General features: G+C 42.5%; 1 protein-coding gene across 1 annotated transcript in view; it reads right to left on the bottom strand.

The window, feature by feature from the left end:
- MAP3K1 (mitogen-activated protein kinase kinase kinase 1) overlaps window positions 1-21,267 on the bottom strand; it is an 80,960-nt gene extending 59,693 nt beyond the window's left edge. Inside the window, exon 1 of the mRNA XM_030798282.1 lies at window positions 20,767-21,267. Coding sequence (XP_030654142.1) covers window positions 20,767-21,248 — 482 coding nt within the window. The 5' untranslated portion in view covers window positions 21,249-21,267. The remainder of the gene's footprint in view (window positions 1-20,766) is intronic.
- Between the last annotated feature and the right edge of the window lie 422 nt (window positions 21,268-21,689).

Raw genomic sequence — 21,689 nt, 5'->3', positions numbered from 1 at the left:
AGGGAGTGCCACACTACTAGCCACATGTAAACAGTAACAAGTCACCCCCGACCCGAAGCAGAGACAAGATAAACCGCACAAATGCCAAAGCGTTAATCACATCTCTACTACTTTCCCCATCCAAGAAAGCCTATCAGTATGCAAGAGAATAAGTATTATCTATATGGGTATTTCTAAACAGGTCCGAAATTATTTCTCCAAAAACTAATCACTTTAACACTCTGACATTATTACCAAAAAAAAAAGTAATTCCTGAATTACCTTCCCACGTGCACTGCCACACCCATGTCTTCAACACCAAAATTTGACTGGCTGCTAGTCAGGTACACATGCTGACCAAGTTGAAATATGGAGAGAGAGTATTTCTCTGAGGTATTTAAAAGCAACAATTAGGAAGAGGGTAGACAAACACAAGAGCCACTCAGAGGGCTCGGACAGAAAACAATTCTCTGAACAACCTGGGATAGGGATGGTCCTTTACAGGAACTGCTCACATCAACCTCAGTCGAGTCCACAAACCAAGCAGAGATCATGAAATGGGTTCTGAGCACACTTAAAACACGTTTTTGTTAGAATATTCTCTCTCTGAAAGCAGGGATTTGTGTCTGTTTCATCACTGCCGTCTTCCTAGTATCTGCATATAGCCAATTCTTTACAAAATTTGTTGAGTGAATGTTTTGTTATACCACAAGCTACAATTTAAACAAAGAGAACACAAACATTTCTATCTACAAATTTCCTATTTCAAAGGTATAGCTAGCTTTTCATCAGACTGGCTTCCTATTAACCATCAACTGACCCCCTCCAAGCCGCCATCTCCTTGAGAAATGACATTTCATAAAAGCATACTCACTACTTTAACCACAAATAAAACTTTTTCCTCTCTGTGCCATCTCTTCACCTTGTAAAATCCCCCCCCTTTTATCTTAAAACAAAAAACCACCAACCCTCAAAATGCTTCATCTTTGCAAATATTCTAGCTTCTACTTCTCTCCCATCTCCCTCCTTCTCCAGGTTTCTCCAGAGTAGCCTATGATTCCGCACCTCCCTTTCATCCCTCCGTAAGGTATGTCCCACTCCCATCACTCCACTAACCCACGTCCTCCGTGGCCCTCAACCAGCAGCATCGCTACTGCGGACCACTGGCTCCTTGGAAAAAGTCCTCTTCCTACCTTCCTGTCTCCTCTTCCCTGTCTTCCTGTCTGCTCTTCCCTGTCTTCCTGTCTCCTCTTCCCTGCCTCCCTGTCTCCTCTTCCCTGCCTCCCTGTCTCCTCTTCCCTGCCTCCCTGTCTCCTCTTCCCTGCCTCCCTGTCTCCTCTTCCCTGCCTCCCTGTCTCCTCTTCCCTGCCTCCCTGTCTCCTCTTCCCTGCCTCCCTGTCTCCTCTTCCCTGCCTCCCTGTCTCCTCTTCCCTGCCTCCCTGTCTCCTCTTCCCTGCCTCCCTGTCTCCTCTTCCCTGCCTCCCTGTCTCCTCTTCCCTGCCTCCCTGTCTCCTCTTCCCTGCCTTCCTGTCTCCTCTTCCCTGCCTTCCTGTCTCCTAACCTGCAGTGGTCTCAGGCTTCTCCGTAGGATCCTCTTCAGCTCTTTTCCAGGAAATACTGGCACTCTTCAGGGAGGAAGCTGAGCTAGTATTTCCCTGCCACCCTTTCTAAGGTATGGATATGAGCCTGGGCCTGCCTATCAAGGAATTAAGATTGCCAATAGAACTATCATTCACTTCTCAACCCTTAGCATCTGTGCCAGATTCTAAGCAATCCAAGGTTCAACGGAGCAAAGGTTCCATTGGAGAGAAACACTGGAGGCCATGAAACTTCAAGCCTGCAGGTGGAATTACCACTAATAAGTAATTCACTTGTATAAAATAAGATACTTAATTTTATATCTTATTACTTGTAAGACATTATAATAATATCTAAAATTAAGTATCTTATTTTATACAAGTTATTCTCTTAAAAGCTGTATATAAGTAAAATATACACAATAAAATCATTTTCAGGAGCCTGACACCATCACCCTTATTCTGGCTGGGGTGTCAACTCACATTTTAATTTAAAAGGCTTTCTTAAAGCACAACAATATTTCTCTCATCTTTTTTCTTTCTTTGTTTTGAGACGGAGTCTTGCTCTGTTGCCCAGGCTGGAGTGCAGTGGCATCATCTCAGCTCACTGCAACCTCGCCTCCCGGGTTCAAGTGATTATCCTGCCTCAGCCTCCCGAGTAGCTGGGATTACAGGCAACTGCCACCATGCCCAGCTAATTTTTTGTACAGTACAGACAGGGTTTTACCATGTTGGCCAGGCTGGTCTCAAACTCCTGACCTCGTGATCCACCCAAAAGCAAATTAACAGGCAGTATTCAACAAGCTGTCCTCATATCCAGGCATACACATAGAATCCTGTCATATCCAGGTAGAACCTACAACTACCCTTCAGTTTCCTCCAAGAGTTTCTTATGAAATTAGCTACAAGCAATCAATAACTAGCCAGAGAACACAAGAATTAAGCTCTCTTTTTATCTCCCCTGGCTCCAGCATTTACCTAGGGCTCACTCAGTTCCTAGCACAGTACGTACACATAGGAATGTATATCAATAAACACGTACTGAGCCGAAGTGACAGTGTTTAAGTTTCCAACCATAAGCAGTTCACATAAAAGACTTATGGGCCAGCAAACTATTATTATTGAAGAAAAAATAATGGCATGTCAGAGACACAGTTAAGGATAAAGTTATTTATCTTGCCTTGAAGGAGATTTCAGTTTTACCTGAGTGACCTTTCTATAAACTAAAAGATAATCTCCTTTGTTGGGAAGGCATAGGGGTCAGGAAGATTACTGAATTCTCTCAGAGTCACTAAGCTCTTTTATAATTATCAAAGAAGGTGCCTGCTGAACACAAAATAAAGGCCCCACATGTGACAGGCAGGCATTCGTTAACTTATTTCACAAGTAAAGAACAACCACTAGTAACAGAATAAATGAACAGAAGTCCATCTAGGCATAACTTAATACTAGATGCTGGCCTTAGATATCATCTTTACTCAAATTAATAAAAGGGCATTACCAACCAAGAATAATTACCAAGAATAATTAATTCTTTTAATTAAAACACATTAATTAAAAGAATGCTTAAGTGTGAAATAAGCCTAAATTTAAAATAACTGGAAATGAAAACCAGCTTTCCCCGCCCCCGCCACGGCCCATTTGTAAAGAGCTTTAACAAGTGTGTCTTGTTGTAAAGACATACATTTCAGAATGCCTAAGGTACTGCAGCAAGCTCCCTGGGAGCATGCACAGAGATACTCAGGTGTGAGCTGAGGCATTGTGGGGGAGGGAGTGTGTGCATAGACAGCAGGAGGTCATGAGTGTTCACTCTCCCCTTACTACTGTGCAAGGCTGCACAGGCACCAAACGTGAAGCATGTCAGATAGTCTGGGCAGGCAGGCACTCTGTGAAGTACTCCAAAAGCGTTAACAATTATTGCTTTTAATGTATGTGCACACCAAGCATATCTCCAATTTTGCTGGCAAAAAATGTATGTATTAACAAAGTTCAACTACATTTTTCCCTGAAGCCGTGTCTCTTCCCTGGCATAGTAAAAACACTGAAATCTAAATGTATTTGTGTTTATAACTTGCTTTATTTTAGAAGAACTTCATATAAAAACCAAAAAATAATGGCAGAGCGTGGTGGCTCACGCCTGTAATCCCAGCACTTTGGGTGGCTGAGGCAGGCGGATCGTGAGATCAGGAGATCAAGACCATCCTGGCCAACATGGTGAAACCCCGTCTTTACTAAAAATACAAAAATTAGCTGGGTGCGGTGGCGCATGCCTGTAATCCCAGCTACTAGGGAGGCTGAGGCAGGAGAATCACTTGAACCCAGGAGGCGGAGGTTTCAGTGAGCTGAGATAGCCCCACTGCACTCCAGCCTGGTGACAGAGCGAGACTCCGTCTCAAAACAAAAACAAACAAAAAAACCCTTAAAATGCTTCACTAATGTTTTCTGTATTTTTGGAAGACCTAAATAGATAATTTAATTTAAAAAGTCATCACTACATATGATTTTGGCTTCATAATACACTATGTGAAGAATGAATAAAAGCTAAGACAAAGAAATGAATAATTTTTCCAAGATAATAAAATTTGTGTTCTGATAAAACAAACTTATCTCGTGATTTAAAAAAAATATGCAAAGATAATCATAAAGGTTAAGAACGCAGGCTTGAAGTCAAACTGGTAAGGTTCAGTTTCAGGCTTTGCCACCCACTAGCTGTGCTACCACCTTGCTAGGATACCTCACCTCTCACAGTCTCTGATTTCTCATATGTAAAATGGGAATCAAAATTCACAAGGATGATGTAAGACTTAAATGAGACAATGTATATAAGGCATCCAGTGTACCAAGCACAGAGGAAGTTAACTATTATTGCCATTTCAGATAAGTACAGTAGGAGAGTGACAATGAACTAGGATGATTGAGGCTGGATCCCAGACCCAGCACTGTACTGAAGTAGGAAATCTCTCAACAACGGCTGAACCCCTTTTCCCTGCCACTTTCACTGCTTAGAGTCAGGAGGTTGTCCTTCCGAATTCTAAAATGCTGTGACCATACATCCTAGTATTTTATTTTTACCCTTCTGAAAGGGTAGGTTTTTATATTCATCATCTCATTTGCTCTTCCCAAATTCTGTAAGTACGAAGGGTATCATTATTTCTAATTCATAGATGAGGCCAAACTCAAAAGAGGTTAAATAAAGTAACTTTACTCAAAATCCTGCCAAAGTGTTAGGACAGTAATGGGGAACGGTCTCACAGGCCTGAGCCAGTGCTAACACTTCATCTACCACAATAAGCAGTCAGACAGTAGGTTAAATATCTTTCCACTAAAGACACCTGGCAATTCCCTCTCCAACAGCTAAAAGTGGAAAGAGGAAATCAAATATGCCCACAAGGCATGTCTAGACTCTTGAATTTCAACTGCAATTCAATTAGGTTTTTTACTTTAACAGACACAGTAAACTGTTTAGTATCAGAGTAATTTTGGTTTTCAAAGTATTATCTATAAAAATCTCACTTTCACATAAAGTAGGTCTCCTTAACTCTTGTGAGGTCAAAAAAGAATTCTCACGGAATTCATTTAATTTTTGCATTAGTGCTACATAAGCAATCATAAGTATCTTGAAATACATGAGAATATTCAAAAGGATTAACGTTTAATGTTCTAAAAGAAAAAGGAAATGATTCTGGATATCATTTAATAAATGCATAAGTTTCAATTTTTGAAAGTGCAAACTAAATGCCTGCCTGATAGTTGGTCTGATTAAACTCGAATTACAAAATGAACAAATAGATAAACATTAGAAATCATGGGTTAAAAAAAAATTAGGGCTAGATTTTTTGTGGTCTGTCTTCCTCTCTTATAGAACCTGCCTAGAAAGAAGCCTGATTAGGTTTTGGAGTTCACTGGTTTGCGATGGATTCTGCCACCTTCCCTTTTCTACCCCCTGCTCTCACTCCCATTCCTAATCCTGCAGGTGGGAATCACAGGGGACACATAATCACAGAGGAAAGACAGTAATGGCTTTCAGGTCTCTGCAGTGACTGCAGTCTCTGAACCTCAAATTCACACACATGATCCTAAAAAAAAACCCAACATTTTATCCCATTTTCACGGGTTAAAAAAAAGTTATAGAAGACAACTGGAATGCAGAAATAAAATTTCTAGGCTATTGTAATGCAAGAATACTGTACTTGAAAAGACCTGACACACATGGCTACCTAAGCATATGGGAAAGAATGAACTAACATTTTAAATATATTATATTCCTTACGCAGAAACTTCTTACAAAACATTTAAGTGCTGTTAGCAATGCTTTTAATGTAGGCAATCTCTTATAGTGCATTACAAAAAAAAATCAATCCTAGATTACATATTTAAAAAAAACAGTAAATGACAACATAAAATTTTCTGTGTCTTTGGGCTAAATTTTGTGACAGATTTTTAAACTCTTTAACCAATATAAGATTTAGCTCACGTGCTCTAAATACACACAAAATGATACAGCTGGGGCAAAAGTAACCCAATAGTATAAGGACAGGAAGTCAGACTAGGTGTAAAAAGTACAGTACAGGTAATCCAAAATATAAAGCAGAAAGACAGCATTTGATTACAAACACAAACCCTATCAATGCTCAACAAATGATTTATAAAATATTTATTTTTAAATAAAGAACTGAGAAATTTACAGAAAATGTGTGTGTACCAGCACTATAGCAACTTTTCTACAGCACAGAACCCAGTGTAAGAGGCTTACTGAAGATCCTGGAACACCAAGTCCCAAAACAACTTGGCCATTTGGAGTGAAAAGGCAGTAATTTAGCAAGACCTGTATATGTATGGGGGTGGGGTAGGTAGTATATATGTGTTTAAGAGAGAGGGAGGGAAAGTAAAACAAGAAGCGGAGACGGAACTTGGGGAAAAAAAATTTCATTTTGGATTATGGTATGGTCAACAGTATCTTCTCAGATAAGAAATGTCTACTAATTTGTTTTTAGTAATTAAAATCTATGACATTTTAAATTTTAAATTCACAATTATAATCTGCAAAATCTGTGACATCTATCGGTATTCTGGGGGCATCTTCAACAAGAAGAAAGCATTATATTACACAATATAATTCTGATCACATTTCTTTAGAAGGCTGCTGGATTCAGAGGTACTTCAGACACTAACGGTTTTGTATCTTATCACCAACACTTGGTCCAAGAAGTAAGAGGGAGAAGAAAAAGCAAGAAGTTCTTGAGCATAAACCTTTTCTCTTTAATGCCAAAACTGCTTTTTTGGACCTGAGCCCAAAAAGGGAAGGCTTTGTTCTCGTGTGTCCTCAGCACTATTTAAAACTCTCCTAGCAAATCATCTTGCAATGGAGGGAATGTCCTAGTATCCACTTAAAAAACTGCAGGATGATTTCAGTTTGCATTGTGCAGATGACAGCTTAGCTGCCTTATTTACTGGTAACAAAACCTACAGCCAGTTATCACCATCAGTCACAACTAGCTACAGAATGGTGCTGAGGTGACCAAGATTCAAAATACTTTGCTCTATTCCTGATCACAGCCTTATCTGGAAATCACGTGCTAGCAGCACAGAGTAAGTGCCCCAAATAAATATCTAATAACTGATCACAATAAGAACTAGCATGGGTTGGGGTAGAAGCAGGAAGGATCAAGCATTCTTTACTACCAGGAATCCAAGACAGAAAGTAATTACTGCTGAATGTCCATGTGCTCTGCAATGAATTATGAACAGTTTCAGTTCTGTGTATAAAAAACAGCAATGCGGGCTTGGCATAGTGGCACACACCTGTAATCCTGGCATTCTGGGAGGCCAAGGCGGGTGGATTGCTTGAGCCCAGGAGTTGGAGACCAGCTTAGGCAACATGGCGAAACCCCGTCACCACAAAAAAAAAAAAAAAATTTGCCAGGCATAGTGGCATGCACCTGTGGTCCCAGCTATGCGGGAGGCTGAAGTGAGAGGATCAACTGAGCCTGTTAAGGTTGAAGCTCCAGTGAGTCATGATCATGTCACTGCACTTCAGCCTCGGTGAAGGAGTGAGACCCTGTCTCGGAAAAAAGAGAAAAAAAAAAAGAAGAAGAAAAACAGCAACAGGCAAGGTGGTTTCTGTGAATACAATTCAACTTGGTGCAATTACAATGATTAAATCAGTTAAAGTCTTATTCCAAGTCTATTTGAAAGTCATAATTTTTTAGAACTTGAGCCCAAAATAATAGGATTAATAGTGAAATGCATTTGCATTTTCTAGTAGCTGTCAACTCTATCCAAATTACATGAAAAAAACCCCTAAAATGTAATTAAATGTAAATTTTCACGATTAGGAAGCAATATGATTGTTACCAAGCGATGCATTTTTAACTTAAAAAAAGATGCATACATATGTTTATTTACAAAAAGGTCTTTATAAACATAGGAAGAAGTCAAAGAAGAAGATTTTTTAGAGGTTATATCCAAAAACGTCCCTTCTTTATACAATTAACATTGAGAAGAAAAAGATAGCTTTTAATAGCAAAGTTGTCAAAAAATTAAAGTTATTTTAAAAATCGCCCCCTAAGGTAGTATTTGCTAAACACAAACATGCTAATGACTTTGACCTAATTTATTTTCTCCAATTTGCAAAATAATATTCTCCTAGCAGTTATTAAGCTTTTTAAAAAACATATTTTCTCATCACTTAATGTTGCTTGACAAACATGATTTCTTTTTTCTAAGCTTCTGTTGCTTTTCATTTGCATTTCTCTTTATAGTTGTTACCCAGGTTTAAAATTCCAAGGGTTTGTAAGTTCAAAAAACTAATTGTTGTTTCAATAATTACAGCTAAATTTAGCCACAAGAAGTAATTTCCAAGTTAAATTTTTGGAGAGTTGCTAGAGCTTGAAGGGAACTGAGAGATTATGTAAACCAACCTTTTCTTTTCAGACGAGAAAACACGACCAAGAAACCTGCATTAGGTCACAGAGATGAGAACCCTGAGGAGATGCTTTATCCCATATCACAGAATTTTGAAAGTTGCCATTTTCTATTTTTCTAGTAAATCATTTCAAAATAACAGGGGAAAATGTATTGTTATCAAGATGATGCATTATCTACACAAACTGCCTTTGCTAACCTAGTGATAAGTAGCACAGCAACCTTGGGGGAGGCTCTTAACCTCATCCTAAAAGGTTAAAGGTTTAAGTAGTGAGCATAGATAGTTACTTGCAAGAGTATTATCTATAGTTAGTACTAACTCAATACTTTTCTGGATCAAGAATGGTGCTTCATTATACCACCGACGATCCCATTTTAGAGAGAAGAAATTCAAGGTTCAGAGAAGTAACTTCCCTGGGGTCCAAGTAGCTAACAGGTCTAATTCCTAGGGCCCAGGTTCTTTTTTTCTTTTGAGACGGAGTTTTTGTCATGTCACCCAGGCTGGAGTGCAGTGGCGCGATCTCGGCTCACTGCAACCTCTGCCTTCCAGTTTCAAGTGATTCTCCTGCCTCAGCCTCCCGAGAAGCTGGGATTACAGGCACACGCCACCAAGCCCGGCTAATTTTTGTATTTTTAGTAGAGACGGGGTTTCACCATGTTGGCCCGGCTGGTCTCGAACTCCTGACTTCAGGTGATCCACCCACCTCAGCCTCCCAAAGTGCTGGGATTACGGGCATGAGCCATGGCGCCCAGCAAGGCCCAGGTTCTTAATCACTACAGTGCATGGTCTCTGAAATGGAAACATGTAGTTCCAAAACCAAATTCAGGACCACAGTGGATGGAATTCATTTTGCCATGAGAACACTTCCCAATCTGTGAACCTCTGAAACTACATGGAGCTACTGAAGTACAAAAGCCACAGCTCCCAGATTTGTGACCCCAGACTGTCTTGTCCCAGCTCTGATGTAAATCCTTCTTGGGGCCTCCTGACCCACTTCCTAACACTCTGTGGTTACCTGTAAAATTACAAAGGCTTTTTTATTTTGTCCTAAATGCTGAGATTCAAGGATTGGCCAGTGGGGGCAATACGAGGCAGAGAGCTCTGCGTGGCCCTCTCTCTGGCCAGAGCCAGAAATCGTGTCCCAGCTTGGTCCCTGCACCCTGCCTCCACTCTGACCGAGTTACCTGAACTACACTTGCAGTCCTCCATGCCATCCTAAGACTGCTGATTTCTGGGCCTGTGTGTTCTCCCCCACCCCCAGGCCACAAAACCTCCTTGCAAGTTCCTTTCACCTGGTTCATTCCTCCACATTTATCGGGACTTGGCTTGGTGCTCCACCTCACATTTCCCAAAAAAGCCTCCTGATGCCTCCCCGACTCACAGTGGACTGGGGCCTGCACTGTCTGTCATCAGGTAAGCTCCTCCACAGGCAAGTGATGGAGACTTCCCTCCTGCTGTGTTCCCAGCACCTTGGTGCCTGGCTGGCAGCTCTGAGTGTTTCTTGAAGGCATGGACATCTCCTCCTCAGGAGTGATAGCAGGACTGAAGACACACGCTCTAGCATGCTTACTGATCTGCCCTTTCATTTCTCAGGAGAACGTCCATAGATCCGACAAAAAGGGATGTGAGTGACCCTCACATCTAATGTGCTTGCTCACCTACAACCTGTCAGCTTGCTGGGACCCTGTCTGTGGAGGTCCAGCAGCTGACTTAAACCTTGTGATGCTTACGTCGTCACCAAGCTCTCTGCTTGAAGTATCTGAGCATATCTGTTGTCTGACCTGTGAAGGTCTCAGATTATTCTCAAGGACAGTAATATGTAGGTTGGCAGCAACATTTTTTCCCTGAGATCACACCTCTGAGCTTTTAACACAAAATAAGAAAATCTGATTCACTTTACAATAATGTGTGCTTTACAAACATCTCTTTGTAAACACTGTCGTTCAGAAAGACCTGACTACATGTACAATGATAGAGAAAAAAACTAAAAAGGCTTAAAAGTAGCAAATATAACTCAGATATCGAGGAACGTTAAACCAGAGTTCGGCAGAATTCACAGCACAGCACTGATTTCTACAAAGCCACGTTTATTTTTTAGTGGAATACCAATAATTCTTTATTGCAAAGAGAATGAAAACAAAACAAAACAAAACCTCACCACGGAGCTGGAAGTAGTATTCTAGATAGAGGTAAGAGCACTGGGCACGCCGAGAAAGAAGGGTGATCAGCTGCAGGATAGAGCTGGAATTCAGCTGTTCAACAGTCCAACCAGAGAAGCCATTTCAAATGCCTTATCTATGTATTCATGCCAATACTTCTTATAAAATAAATTTTTAAATAAAAATTGTTTTCTTAAAAAAAAAAAAAAAAGAAGGGTCAGTTGAGGGACTAAAACTATGAGTACGATGCTGAATGACGGGAGCAGACCATTCCGAGGGGCTGCTGAAAGTGGGCAGACGCCTGAGCCCTAAGGGTTTCTGAACTGCGTTATGGAGTCTGGACTTCATTCTGAGGGTGAAGAAAAGGTTGACAGTGGGCTGACAGTGGCCTGACCCTGGGTTAGCAGTCATGGCAGTGGAGAAAGTTGGATGGATTCTCAGGCTACTAGGAGAGTGGTAATAATAAGAACTGGTGACTGATTGGAAGCTGAAGGTGTGAAAGCCAGAAGAGTAAGAGCACAGCAATTAAAGAGACAATGGCAGTGTTTACCCTGATGGGCACCCTAAACCACATGGAGATCTGAATGCAAGGATGAAGAGGCTGGGCAGGGCAGAGATGCAGCCTGGACATATGACTGCCACAGTGCCTGGCAGAGGGGTCCCTCCTGGAGGAACTATCCTGGAGAAAGTTGTATGCAGGATTCTGTCACAAAAGCCAAGACGTCTTAGGCACCACAATATCAATGAGTCAGCAAAGATACGGCTGACAATCTCTTGACAAATCCTTTTCTTTCTGGTTAAAGACTAGCTTTCCTTCAATCTTTGTACAAAACTTGAAATCTGGTTATTTAAGAATCTAGACCTGGCCGGGCATGGTGGCTCACACCTGTAATCCCAGCACTTTGGGAAGCTGAGGCGGGTGGATTACCTGAGGTCGGGAGTTCAAGACCAGCCTGGCCAACATGGTGAAACCCTGTCTCTACTAAAAATACAAAAATTTAAAAAGTTGGAAGTGGTGGCAGGTGCCTGTAATCCCAGCTACTCAGGAGGCTGAGGCAGGATAATCGCCTGAACCCGGGAGGCGGAGGTTGTGGTGAGCCGAGATTGTGCCATTGCACTCCAGCCTGGGCAACAAGAGCGAAACTCCATCACAAAAAAAAAAAAAAAAAAAAAAAAGAAGAAGAAGAAGAATCTAGACCCTTGGAGCAAGAAAAATATCTTTAAGACTCCGTCTCAAAAAAAAAAATAAAAAATTTTAAAAAAAAGGAAAAGATCAGTATATTAGTGGTAGTGGTGATTATTAAGCATTTTAAAGAAACTGCAGGGTATAAAATGACTCAGGTCAACAATAACAAAAAAGATTTTTCCACACAGATAATCAATAAGACATTTGGTAAAGCAGCATTCATTTTTATGTAATTCTAAAGTACATATTTATTCAGTATCATCAAGGCTACAGCAATACATCTTATAGAAAAGTTAGAGGTTTACCACTTCAAAGATCAAGACACTTTCTGTAACTATCTTGGATAGTAATTTTCCTTAATCTATATTACAAGCTTTCCAACTTCACTGAGTGTATTTTTAAATGGCAGAGGCTACCCTGGGTGGAACTAATTGTACCAATGCTAGGTGGCCCCCGATTGCAACGTTTTGAGTCCTATTCTCCCTCTCTCCTCTCACTGTCAGGTGTGCCAACACTGCTGCCTTTGGGGAACCTGCCTCTTGCAGGACTCACACTGCCATCCCTCCTAACTGGCTGCTTCTAATTGCTGCATGTTAGGAACACCACATGAACAAGACTGCATGAACAACATCTGAAATAAGTATCAATCCTGAGCAAATGCCCTGGGAACTCTTCTAAGTGTAAAGTCAAAGTGCTTCAAAGCACATATTTTGTTACAGGTCCTTTGGCTGCTTAGAGCATTTTTTCTTACTTCTTAGTGCTAACCCATGCTCTAGATGAGAGGCTGCTGCTGGGTTTACTTACCAACAGTAAACTTTAAAATGTTTTCTGTTACATGGGTTCTTGGCTTCTGCAATCTCATGGAGTACTTGCCTAACAAATATTTTCTTCAACGGAAATGTGAATTTTCCTTTATCCCAAGTTGAATTATGATCAAATTAATGAATTTTGGATGAAGTAGGGTTATCAGACAAGAATTCTAAAAATGATATCTTAAGTTTAGATGACATTCTGAGAACTTTAAAAATAATTATATTAATGCATGACACCTTTATGTGTATATTTATTCACACAGATGTGTGAATATATAAATGCATATATATACACACACATTTTTAACTCCCTATTAAGTACAGAATAATTATATACACATAGCAGACTCTTCTTACCTATAAAGTTGTCAGGCAGTATAGCTATTTGCTCTCTACTACATTAAGCTGTCCTGTTTCACTCGAGCCACTAGGCACGTCTACAAGTCCAGGTACCTCTGAATGAGTCTATCACAAATCTACAGTGTTGAAACACCAATAGTCTAGACTCTTGCCATTTAACACCTTTTCAGCTATGTCCTAAACTATGTCTGACTAAACAGGAAAAACAGTGGATCCACTAATTTGAACTGCCATGCCATTATCCCTCTCACTCATTTATTCAACAAATATTTATGCAGTGTCTACCCTATGCCAGGCATCTTGCTAGGTGCTAGGGGGAAGGCAGTCATTCATCAAATGAGATAATAAATGTAAAAGCACAACACTGACATTAGGGACACCCTGCTACAAAGCCAGTCTGGGCGGATCAGGGAAAGCTTCCCTGAGGAAGTGTCAATGAGTTAAGATTTTAACAACGAGGAGCTGACTTTATGGAGAAACGGTGTTCCTGGCAGAGGGAGCACGTGAGGGCCCTATAGCAGAAGGCAGTGAGTGAGTCTGAGGAAATGAAAGCACGCAACCCTGCCATGGAACAAGCGCAAGTGTGAGCTGAGATGGGCCTGGAGAAGCAGACAGGGGCCCGACCCGGAAGGGACTCGGTCAGGCATGTTAAAGATTTCCTGGTCTTTATCCAAATGGAAGGCATCTGAACATCTTAAAATTAAATTACATTTACTTTTCTGTAGGGAGGAAGTTATGATCAGATTTACATTTGGAAAGGATCACTCTGGCCACCTAATACAGAGAACAGATTGGAACGGACAGCAAAGGAGAAAGGACACAGGGATCAGGCAAGCAGGCTACGAAGTTAGTGGAAATGAGAGACAATGGGCACCTGGCTAGGGGTGTGATAACAGGTCAAACTGCCAGCACCTAAGGATGGACTGAATCTGAGGAGGTGACAGGAGGTGTCAAGGGTGACTCCTGGGTTCTGGTTCTGCCATTTAATGAGCAGGGAACATGTTAGGAGAAGGTTTAGGGAAGATCTTTAATTTGGTTTTAGATATCTGACTGCACAGGTGTCATGTAGCCAGGTGTAGGTCTGGACTTTAGGAGAGGTCACGGTTAGGACAATAAACTCTGCAATCATTTGTAAATGGTCCATAACTGATCTAAGGGCATTAATAAGACTGGGGTGGGGATGGACAAGACAGAATGAGAGAAGGCCTAGGACCACTCTGGGAATCTTCCAGTATCAATGTTCAAGAGGATGAAGATGGGCGCCACAGAAGAAGTGTCATGGTTAAGTAGAAAATCAGGAGGGCTTACCAATTAACTCAAATAATTAGACACTTTCAAATACCAGGAATTCAATTTTCTCAATATTTGACAGTTTGGGCATGGCTCCAATTATTTTGTAACTACACTAATTATTAGAAGGCTCACATTATATAAAATTGGTCAATATTATCAATGACTGCTTGCTAAATGCCAACTACTGCTATTAAACATCAAGCAATGGTCTGGGCGCAGTGGCTCATTCCTGTAATCCCAGCACTTTGGGAGGCCAAGGTGGGTGGATCACTTGAGGTCAGGAGTTCAAGACCAGCCTGGCCAACATGGTGAAACCCTGTCTCTACAAAAAAATACAAAAATTAACTGGGCATGGTGGGGCATGCCTGTAATCCCAGCAAGCTACTGGGGAGGCTAGGCAGGAGAATTGCTTGAACCTAGGAGGCAGAGGCTGCAGTAAGCAGAGATTGCGCCACTGCACTCCAGCCTGGGCAACACAGTAAGACTCCGTCTCAAAAATAAATAAATAAATACCAAACGATATACAAAAACTCCTAAAAAAAAACAGTGCTTGCCTTCAAAACTCGTCTTAAGCTAGATCATGATTAAAATCACGCTACAGTAAGTTAATCTTCAGATATACTAATTTAACCACTTTGGGAAAATTAATTCATGTTAACATTTCTGGGCACCTAATATTCATGGGTGCCAGACACTAGTCTAGATGCTGGGAGATGGTGCAAAGAATCAGATAAAATTCTTGGTCTGTTAACGACTGATGTTTAGTATTCAGAATGCCATAAGACCAGTTTGAAGATTATGTGATAACATGTAACTTAAATTATTGTTTAGGCAATGAAGAAAAGTAAAGCCAGACAGAGTGGCTTGCACCCGTAGTTCCAGCTATGTGGAAAGATCACCTGAGCCCAAGAGTTCGACTTCAGCCTGGGCAACATAGTGAGAACCCATTTCTAATTTAAAAATAAAAAAAGAAAAGTAATGATAACACTTGTCAAGAGCAAAGCTTCCACCTACACCCCAGTACTGACCCTGTTCTCACTCCACATCTATCCATCATTATGCTTACAGGTGACGAACTTAGTTAACGCACTAACCACAGTACTGTGTAGGCTGTACCATGTGGCTCCAGGCACTTTCTCCAGTCTTCAAGAGGTCTGATGGTTTAGTAATTCCCAGGTGACAGATGTGTACTTGCAGAATTACACACTTGGTGAGTTTTAACAATTCCTCTTAGTATTCTACAACATCTCGATCAAATTAACATCTGCATCAAACCAGCCTGGTATTCCAAAGGACTCAATCACTAACAATACAGAACTCCCTTCCATACCAAACATAACTCAGTCACCTATGACATGCCATAGAGTAAATAAAGACAAGGCTATCTTCTTGATCATCTTATGCCCTAAAGAATATTTTACATTTCTCCATGTTGTTTTCGTAACTAGCAGAGTTGCTGTTACTAATAATAAAGACAGAATTTCAGAACTAGCAGTAGCAGATGTTGAATTTCTTGCTCCCCATGTCTCCTTTTTAATTTTCTCTTGGAAGAAAAAAAAATCATGTCTGAACATGCAGTTTTGTATATATTCTTCTTATGAGAAAATAGGCAGAAATAGTTTGAAACTAATATGTTGTATCCCCTCTGTATCCCCATCTCTCTTAAAGCGCTTAATACAGTATTGTGAAATATGTTCATACTACAACCCACCGACAGAAACAGCTTGTGCACTCGTGATCTTTTTCTCCACCACCCAAGACCACCACCTTGCAGAAGTTCATAAATGTTGAATGGATGAAATCTACAACAATAACAAAGGGGTAGGGTCTAGCAATACTAAAAGTTTCTCTTCCTGTGTGATTACCATGAATGAACCATGTTAATTTCAGCTTCTTTATCTCCTTTATGATTTAATACAGCACAAATCAATAAATCTAAGAAACATTCAACACTAATGACTAATCCTCTTTGGCTGACATGATAGGGTGATCCAAATACAGTTTACTTGTATTACATACACAAGGCCAGGTTACAGAAACATACCTATTATACATATTAACAGGCAAACTTAGCACAGGGTAGAGACCTAGCTCATGGTCTATCAGAATGCCTGCAAAAGAAATTTCTCCTCAAAAATAATCAATTAATTTGATTATTAATTTGAAAAAGAAAATGGAAGAAGCAGAGTAGTGGAAAGAAATGGACTGTGGAGTCAGACTGACCTGGGATTGAATCCTAGCTGTCCTCTAGTTGTGTAATCATGAGGCTTTACCATCTCAGATGAGTTTGCACCCCCAGAAAACAGAAATTATACTAGGGGGCTGCAGTGATGATCAAATGAGGTTATATATAAACACATATATAATACATATAATAGATATTATACACACACACAGAAGGCAAAAAAGTTGATTATATAAAAGGTATCTAGGCATATCTATACGCTCAATGAGTATGTTTTAAGCCACAGATAAAATCCTAACATATTTTTGCAAACTGAAAAGAGTATCTGACTAATCTCACGCTTTGCGATGAACCATTTACTAATTCCGGCCCTGATTATTTCTTTCATGATTAAACATGTTCTTAAATAACTTCTTAAAGACAACTTTGGGTTACTCCTAATCTCACACATTTCCTCACATTAATAGTCTACCATTTACATGTTTAAGTTGCTTTAGCTTTTAACTTAGGATATAGAAAGAGACGAGGACTAAGGAAAACAACCAAGTCTATACTTGATATATTTGATAGAAGCAAAGAATTCCAAGATTAGAGGTGTAATATATACGCAGTTCCTAAGCAGCCTCTAGACACTACTACTTTTCCATGACACATTTTCCCATCGCCTTCTGTATAACAGACACAGCCCTCAACCCAAGATGATGACTGGAGTACAAAATGCAAAAGTGGTGCTTTCTACCTGAGAGCATTTCTGAATGCCCCATATTTTTCCTAACGGTAATCCATTCCCCATTAACTACCTTGCCACCCCCTCGTTTCTTCCTTTGGGATGCACACAGCCAGTGTCAAGGACTGATTAGCCGACTCAGCCTAGGCAAGCTGTAGCCGGTTTTTTTTTGCTCTTGTTGAAAGCAAAAGAACACTCCTTTCTTCCCACATTTTGAAATCTGCAAGTTGACAAGTCAGTGGCCATTTCTAAAACATGCAACATATTATGCTCGAGGTACTATGGAAGTTGTAAAAGAATATCAATGAACAGGGCTACTTCCTGTTTTTCGTATCTAACAAAATGGAGTTATAGTGTATTGGAAATCGTACATTAAGGAATGTTGGTTAACCAGTCACTCTTGCCAAAATCAGATATGAAAAGAAAATAGAAGTTGGCAACAATTCTAGCTCTGATATTTCTCTTCCAGAATTATATTTATTAAGGTTCATCTTTGAAGAATGCATTAATTTTCTTACCTGATTTAAAATGAAACTGAGACCATTCTTAACTAAAAACTTACAAATTCATGGAAGACTAACTTATGTGACTACCTTTATTTTTATAAAGTCACCCACTTAACATTTTAAGAGTAATTTTTAGGTAATAATACTCTTATACCTCCTCTTTAGTAAAAGGTCACTAAATTGTATTTTTAGCCTAACAGCTTTAAAAAGGAAGTGAAATCTGAGGGCCATACGAGGATATAAAAGCAGCCTGTGAAATATCTTTAGTTTTAAACAAAAACTAACATTAACAAGTACAGCATATCTTGTTCTTTCACGGGGCCAGCAAATTGATAGTTTGGTTTTTTAAGTTACAAAAATAGGATGGGGTAATTATATCTACCAAACTCACAATAGGCTGTTCAATGGAGAGTAACACTGTAATTTTTCTTCAAAGACAGTAAATAGGAAGAAAAAGCCCCTAAATTCTGTAATATAAGGAAAAATTCCAAACCCTTGGGCGCCACTTACAGGCACTTTCACTGATTTCAGCTATTACCCTGAAAATGTGGGACAAACTTAAAATCTTCTATTTAAATACAAGTATTATTTATTTATATAACTTCTAATTCAAAGTGTATTTTCTACATTCAAAGATCAGAAGGAAATTCTAAAATTAAAAGATCACAGAACTCTCAAATATTTCAAAATCTTAGATTTTCCTCTTGGAAGTATGAATGTAACTTAACAACTGTCAAAAAAAAGTAAAACATAAAGTTCAATTGATATTTTATTGAGTTGGCTATAATTAAGGGGTTTTTTTCTAAAACTTTAATTTAAATGGTAAGTAATAATGTAGCATAACCAACATGCAATACAAAATATACACACACAAATAAGATATAAGCCCTTTCCCCACAAAGTTTTATACCAACAGATTCAAATGAATTTCAACCCAATTGTTAAGAAAAAAAATTCACTATATTTCATAAGGTTAGAGAATCAACATTTTACTATAAATGGAATCTTTACCTATGACATTTGGGATAAACCAACAGCATTCTGACTAGTAAAAATAATTTCTTTAAAAAAGATTATCCTTACTAGCCCATTATTTTCTTACACTGTGCAATTATAATCTACACCTTAAGCAAAGGGGAAAAAACCTCGGTTATAAAACGCAAATACTAAGCATAGATTACTTAGTCCCTAAATTCTATCTGCCTCCACCTTAGTCCTCTTATTTTGTGTCAAGAGACAACATTAAACAATTTCAGTACATTATTGTTACAGTGGATGATCTTCTACTATATTCACAGCTCATTAAGAGGACTAGAATGCTGACGTTTGCTAAATTATTTATTGTATCCAAAAAATTAGGTCTCATAAGAATAGATACAATTTCTTAAACTTGGGGTTAAAAATTTTTATCTGGAATTCATTTAAAGTAGAAGTTGCCTTCAAAGAATTATTCTAGTTAAGTTTTAATACAATCTGCACAGAAACAGGAAAACTATAGAGGTACATAACTTTTGTAAGAATAAATTACATGTACAAGTGCACACACAACTGTATCAGTCACAAATCTCCTTTGGTCTCAGCAGTGCCATGGTACAGTGCGAAGCATATTTTTTAGTTCTTGGGGGGAGGAAGGGGACTTCCAAATATTAAATGGATCGTGATTTTAAGCAAATAATCAAGTGCACAAAAAATGCCAGATCACTTTAGATAATTAATCCAAACCAAGGACTCCTACTGTCAAATTCGTCTCACAAAATGACACGCTTTATTCTCATAATAAAGGTCAGGGAATTCTACAGGGCCACGAGGGACTATCACAAAAACATTTCCAGCAACTCAAAATACCCATCAAGACTTTGTGCTTTGCATACGTTAATCAAGTTTTTAAAAAACAAACAAACAAGGATGTAGCTGTCACACTTAAAAGAATTTCCTTTAACATAAAAATTTCCAGTAGCCAAAAATGGACGAGGCCAATAAACCGCTGGTCTGAATTACCTTACACATACTGTACTTCATATGCACCAGAAGACGCATCTGAGCCGAAGCCCACCGCACTGTGGCCCTGGAATTCAGCGGGCGGCCCGCGCCAGGGCACCGAGCAGGAAGCACTGCACCCGCGCCGCGGTCACCGGGCCAAGCCGGAGGGGCTGCGGGGAGCAGTCACCACTGCTTTGAAACTGAATGGCTGACACATCCGGTCCTGGCTCTTACACCACTCCGCCAAATGCAAACTTCAAAGGCCAAATTCAAACTCCAAACAGAAGTCACTCAAGTGACTTAGCAGTGCAGTTCGCATTCCCAGGAACACTCAGAGCCCCTTGGGGGCTGCAATTAGACAAACCGCACTTCCTAAAGGACTGCAAGCCTCCGTGAGTGTGCAACCTCCCGCCGCACCGCTTTGACAGGCGTTACCGAGCCGTCCTCCTGGAGCCCTGCGGCCGGCGCTGGGGGCGCGCCGCCTGCGTCCGGGCCCAGCCCGCGGTACCTGCCTAGGGACTCGATCCCGGGCGGGCCGAAAGGCTCTGCCTGTCACGGCCGCTGGGACCTGCTATTTTCTCTTCGGCCCTCTCAGTCCCCCACCCGACCTCGGGCTTCCCACCCACCCCGCCCCTCTTCCGACCACCGCCCGCCTCAGGCTCGGGCCTCGCCCCCCAGTGTCTTTGCCCCGGGGACACCCGTCCGGGGGCGCCACCGCAGGGCCGTGCCCCGCCCCCGGGCTCCTCGGAGAGCCCCGATTCCAGGAGTCCCACAAAGCCAGCCGTGGCCCCCTACACCTTTTCGCAACGGTTCCCCGCAGAGAGGCTCGCACGCCTGTCACATGTCTCCAAACAATAACAAACTCTTCCGCACGTCCCCGTCCGGTCCCCCAGGCTGGGGCCGGGGCGCCGCCCGACTCCGAAGGGGTCGGGGGGTGCTCAGGGGCGTGGGTCCCGGCGAACGGCGCGTAGCCTCGCTGCGCTGAGCCCCGGGACGCCGTGCATGGTGCCCGAGGTTCATTCATTGCCCTCTGTCCGCTCTCCAAGTCCCCGCCGCGACCCCGGCCGCGCTGCTCACCCGGCGGGGGCCGCTGCAGGAGACGGCTCGGCGGCGAGCGCCCGCTTCTCCCCGGGCTCGGCCGCTGCGGGACTCGAGGCGCCGCTGTCCGGCGCCGCCACCGACTCGGCAAGGTGGGCGCCGCCGCGGCTCGCGGCTCCGTGGGGCGGCGGCACCGCCACAGGCTGGAAGCCGGTCCCACTCCCCGCTGCGTCCGGGGGCTCCGGCGACGGGGAAGTCGAGGAGGACGGCGGTGAGGCGGCAAGGAAGAGCTGCTGCTCAGGCAGCTGGTCCAGCTCCACACTCCGCACTTTGCGCAGCTGCCGCCGCCGCCAGTCCGCCCGCTCGCGGCCCCCGCTGCCCGCCTCCCGCAGCAGTCCCGCGGCCGCCGCGGGCGCGCTGCTCGCCTTGAGGGCTCCTCCGCCGCCGCCCGCCTCAGGGCTCGCAGCCCCGGCGCCCGGGAATCCCGACGACGAGGCGCGATTCCCCGCCGCCGCCGCCATTTTCTCTCGCGGGCTACATTCGCTCGGCCCCTGCGAGGGAGGGAGGGGGCGGGGAGAGCGCAGGGGGCGGGCACTGCGCCGCTAGCGTAAGGCCTCCTGCGCCAACTGCGTGAGCGCGGCCCACCGGGCGCCTGGCCTGGACTGACCGACGGGCGGGCGCACTGGGTCCGGCCTGCGGCAGAGGTGCGGGTGGAGGGCGGCCCGGCGGCCGCAGGTGGGAGGGAGTGGGCTGTGCTCTCCGCCGGGCGAGAGGGCGGGCGGGAGAGGTGGACTAGGAGGCGGAGGGGGCGGGGGCGGGGGCGCGGGCGCCCTGGACTCTGCGCGCTGCACGCGCCGCGCCGCCAGGTAATCCCGGCCACACCGGCGACAGGAGGAGCCTTGGCGGCAGCGCTGTGCCGCTTGCTCTCCGCAATCTCGGCCCGGCTCCGCGGGAGGTCGCCG

The sequence above is a fragment of the Nomascus leucogenys genome, chromosome 18 (assembly GCF_006542625.1).
Source record: "Nomascus leucogenys isolate Asia chromosome 18, Asia_NLE_v1, whole genome shotgun sequence".
NCBI classification, from domain to species: Eukaryota; Metazoa; Chordata; class Mammalia; order Primates; family Hylobatidae; genus Nomascus; species Nomascus leucogenys.
This window is presented reverse-complemented; position numbering and strand designations above follow the sequence as displayed.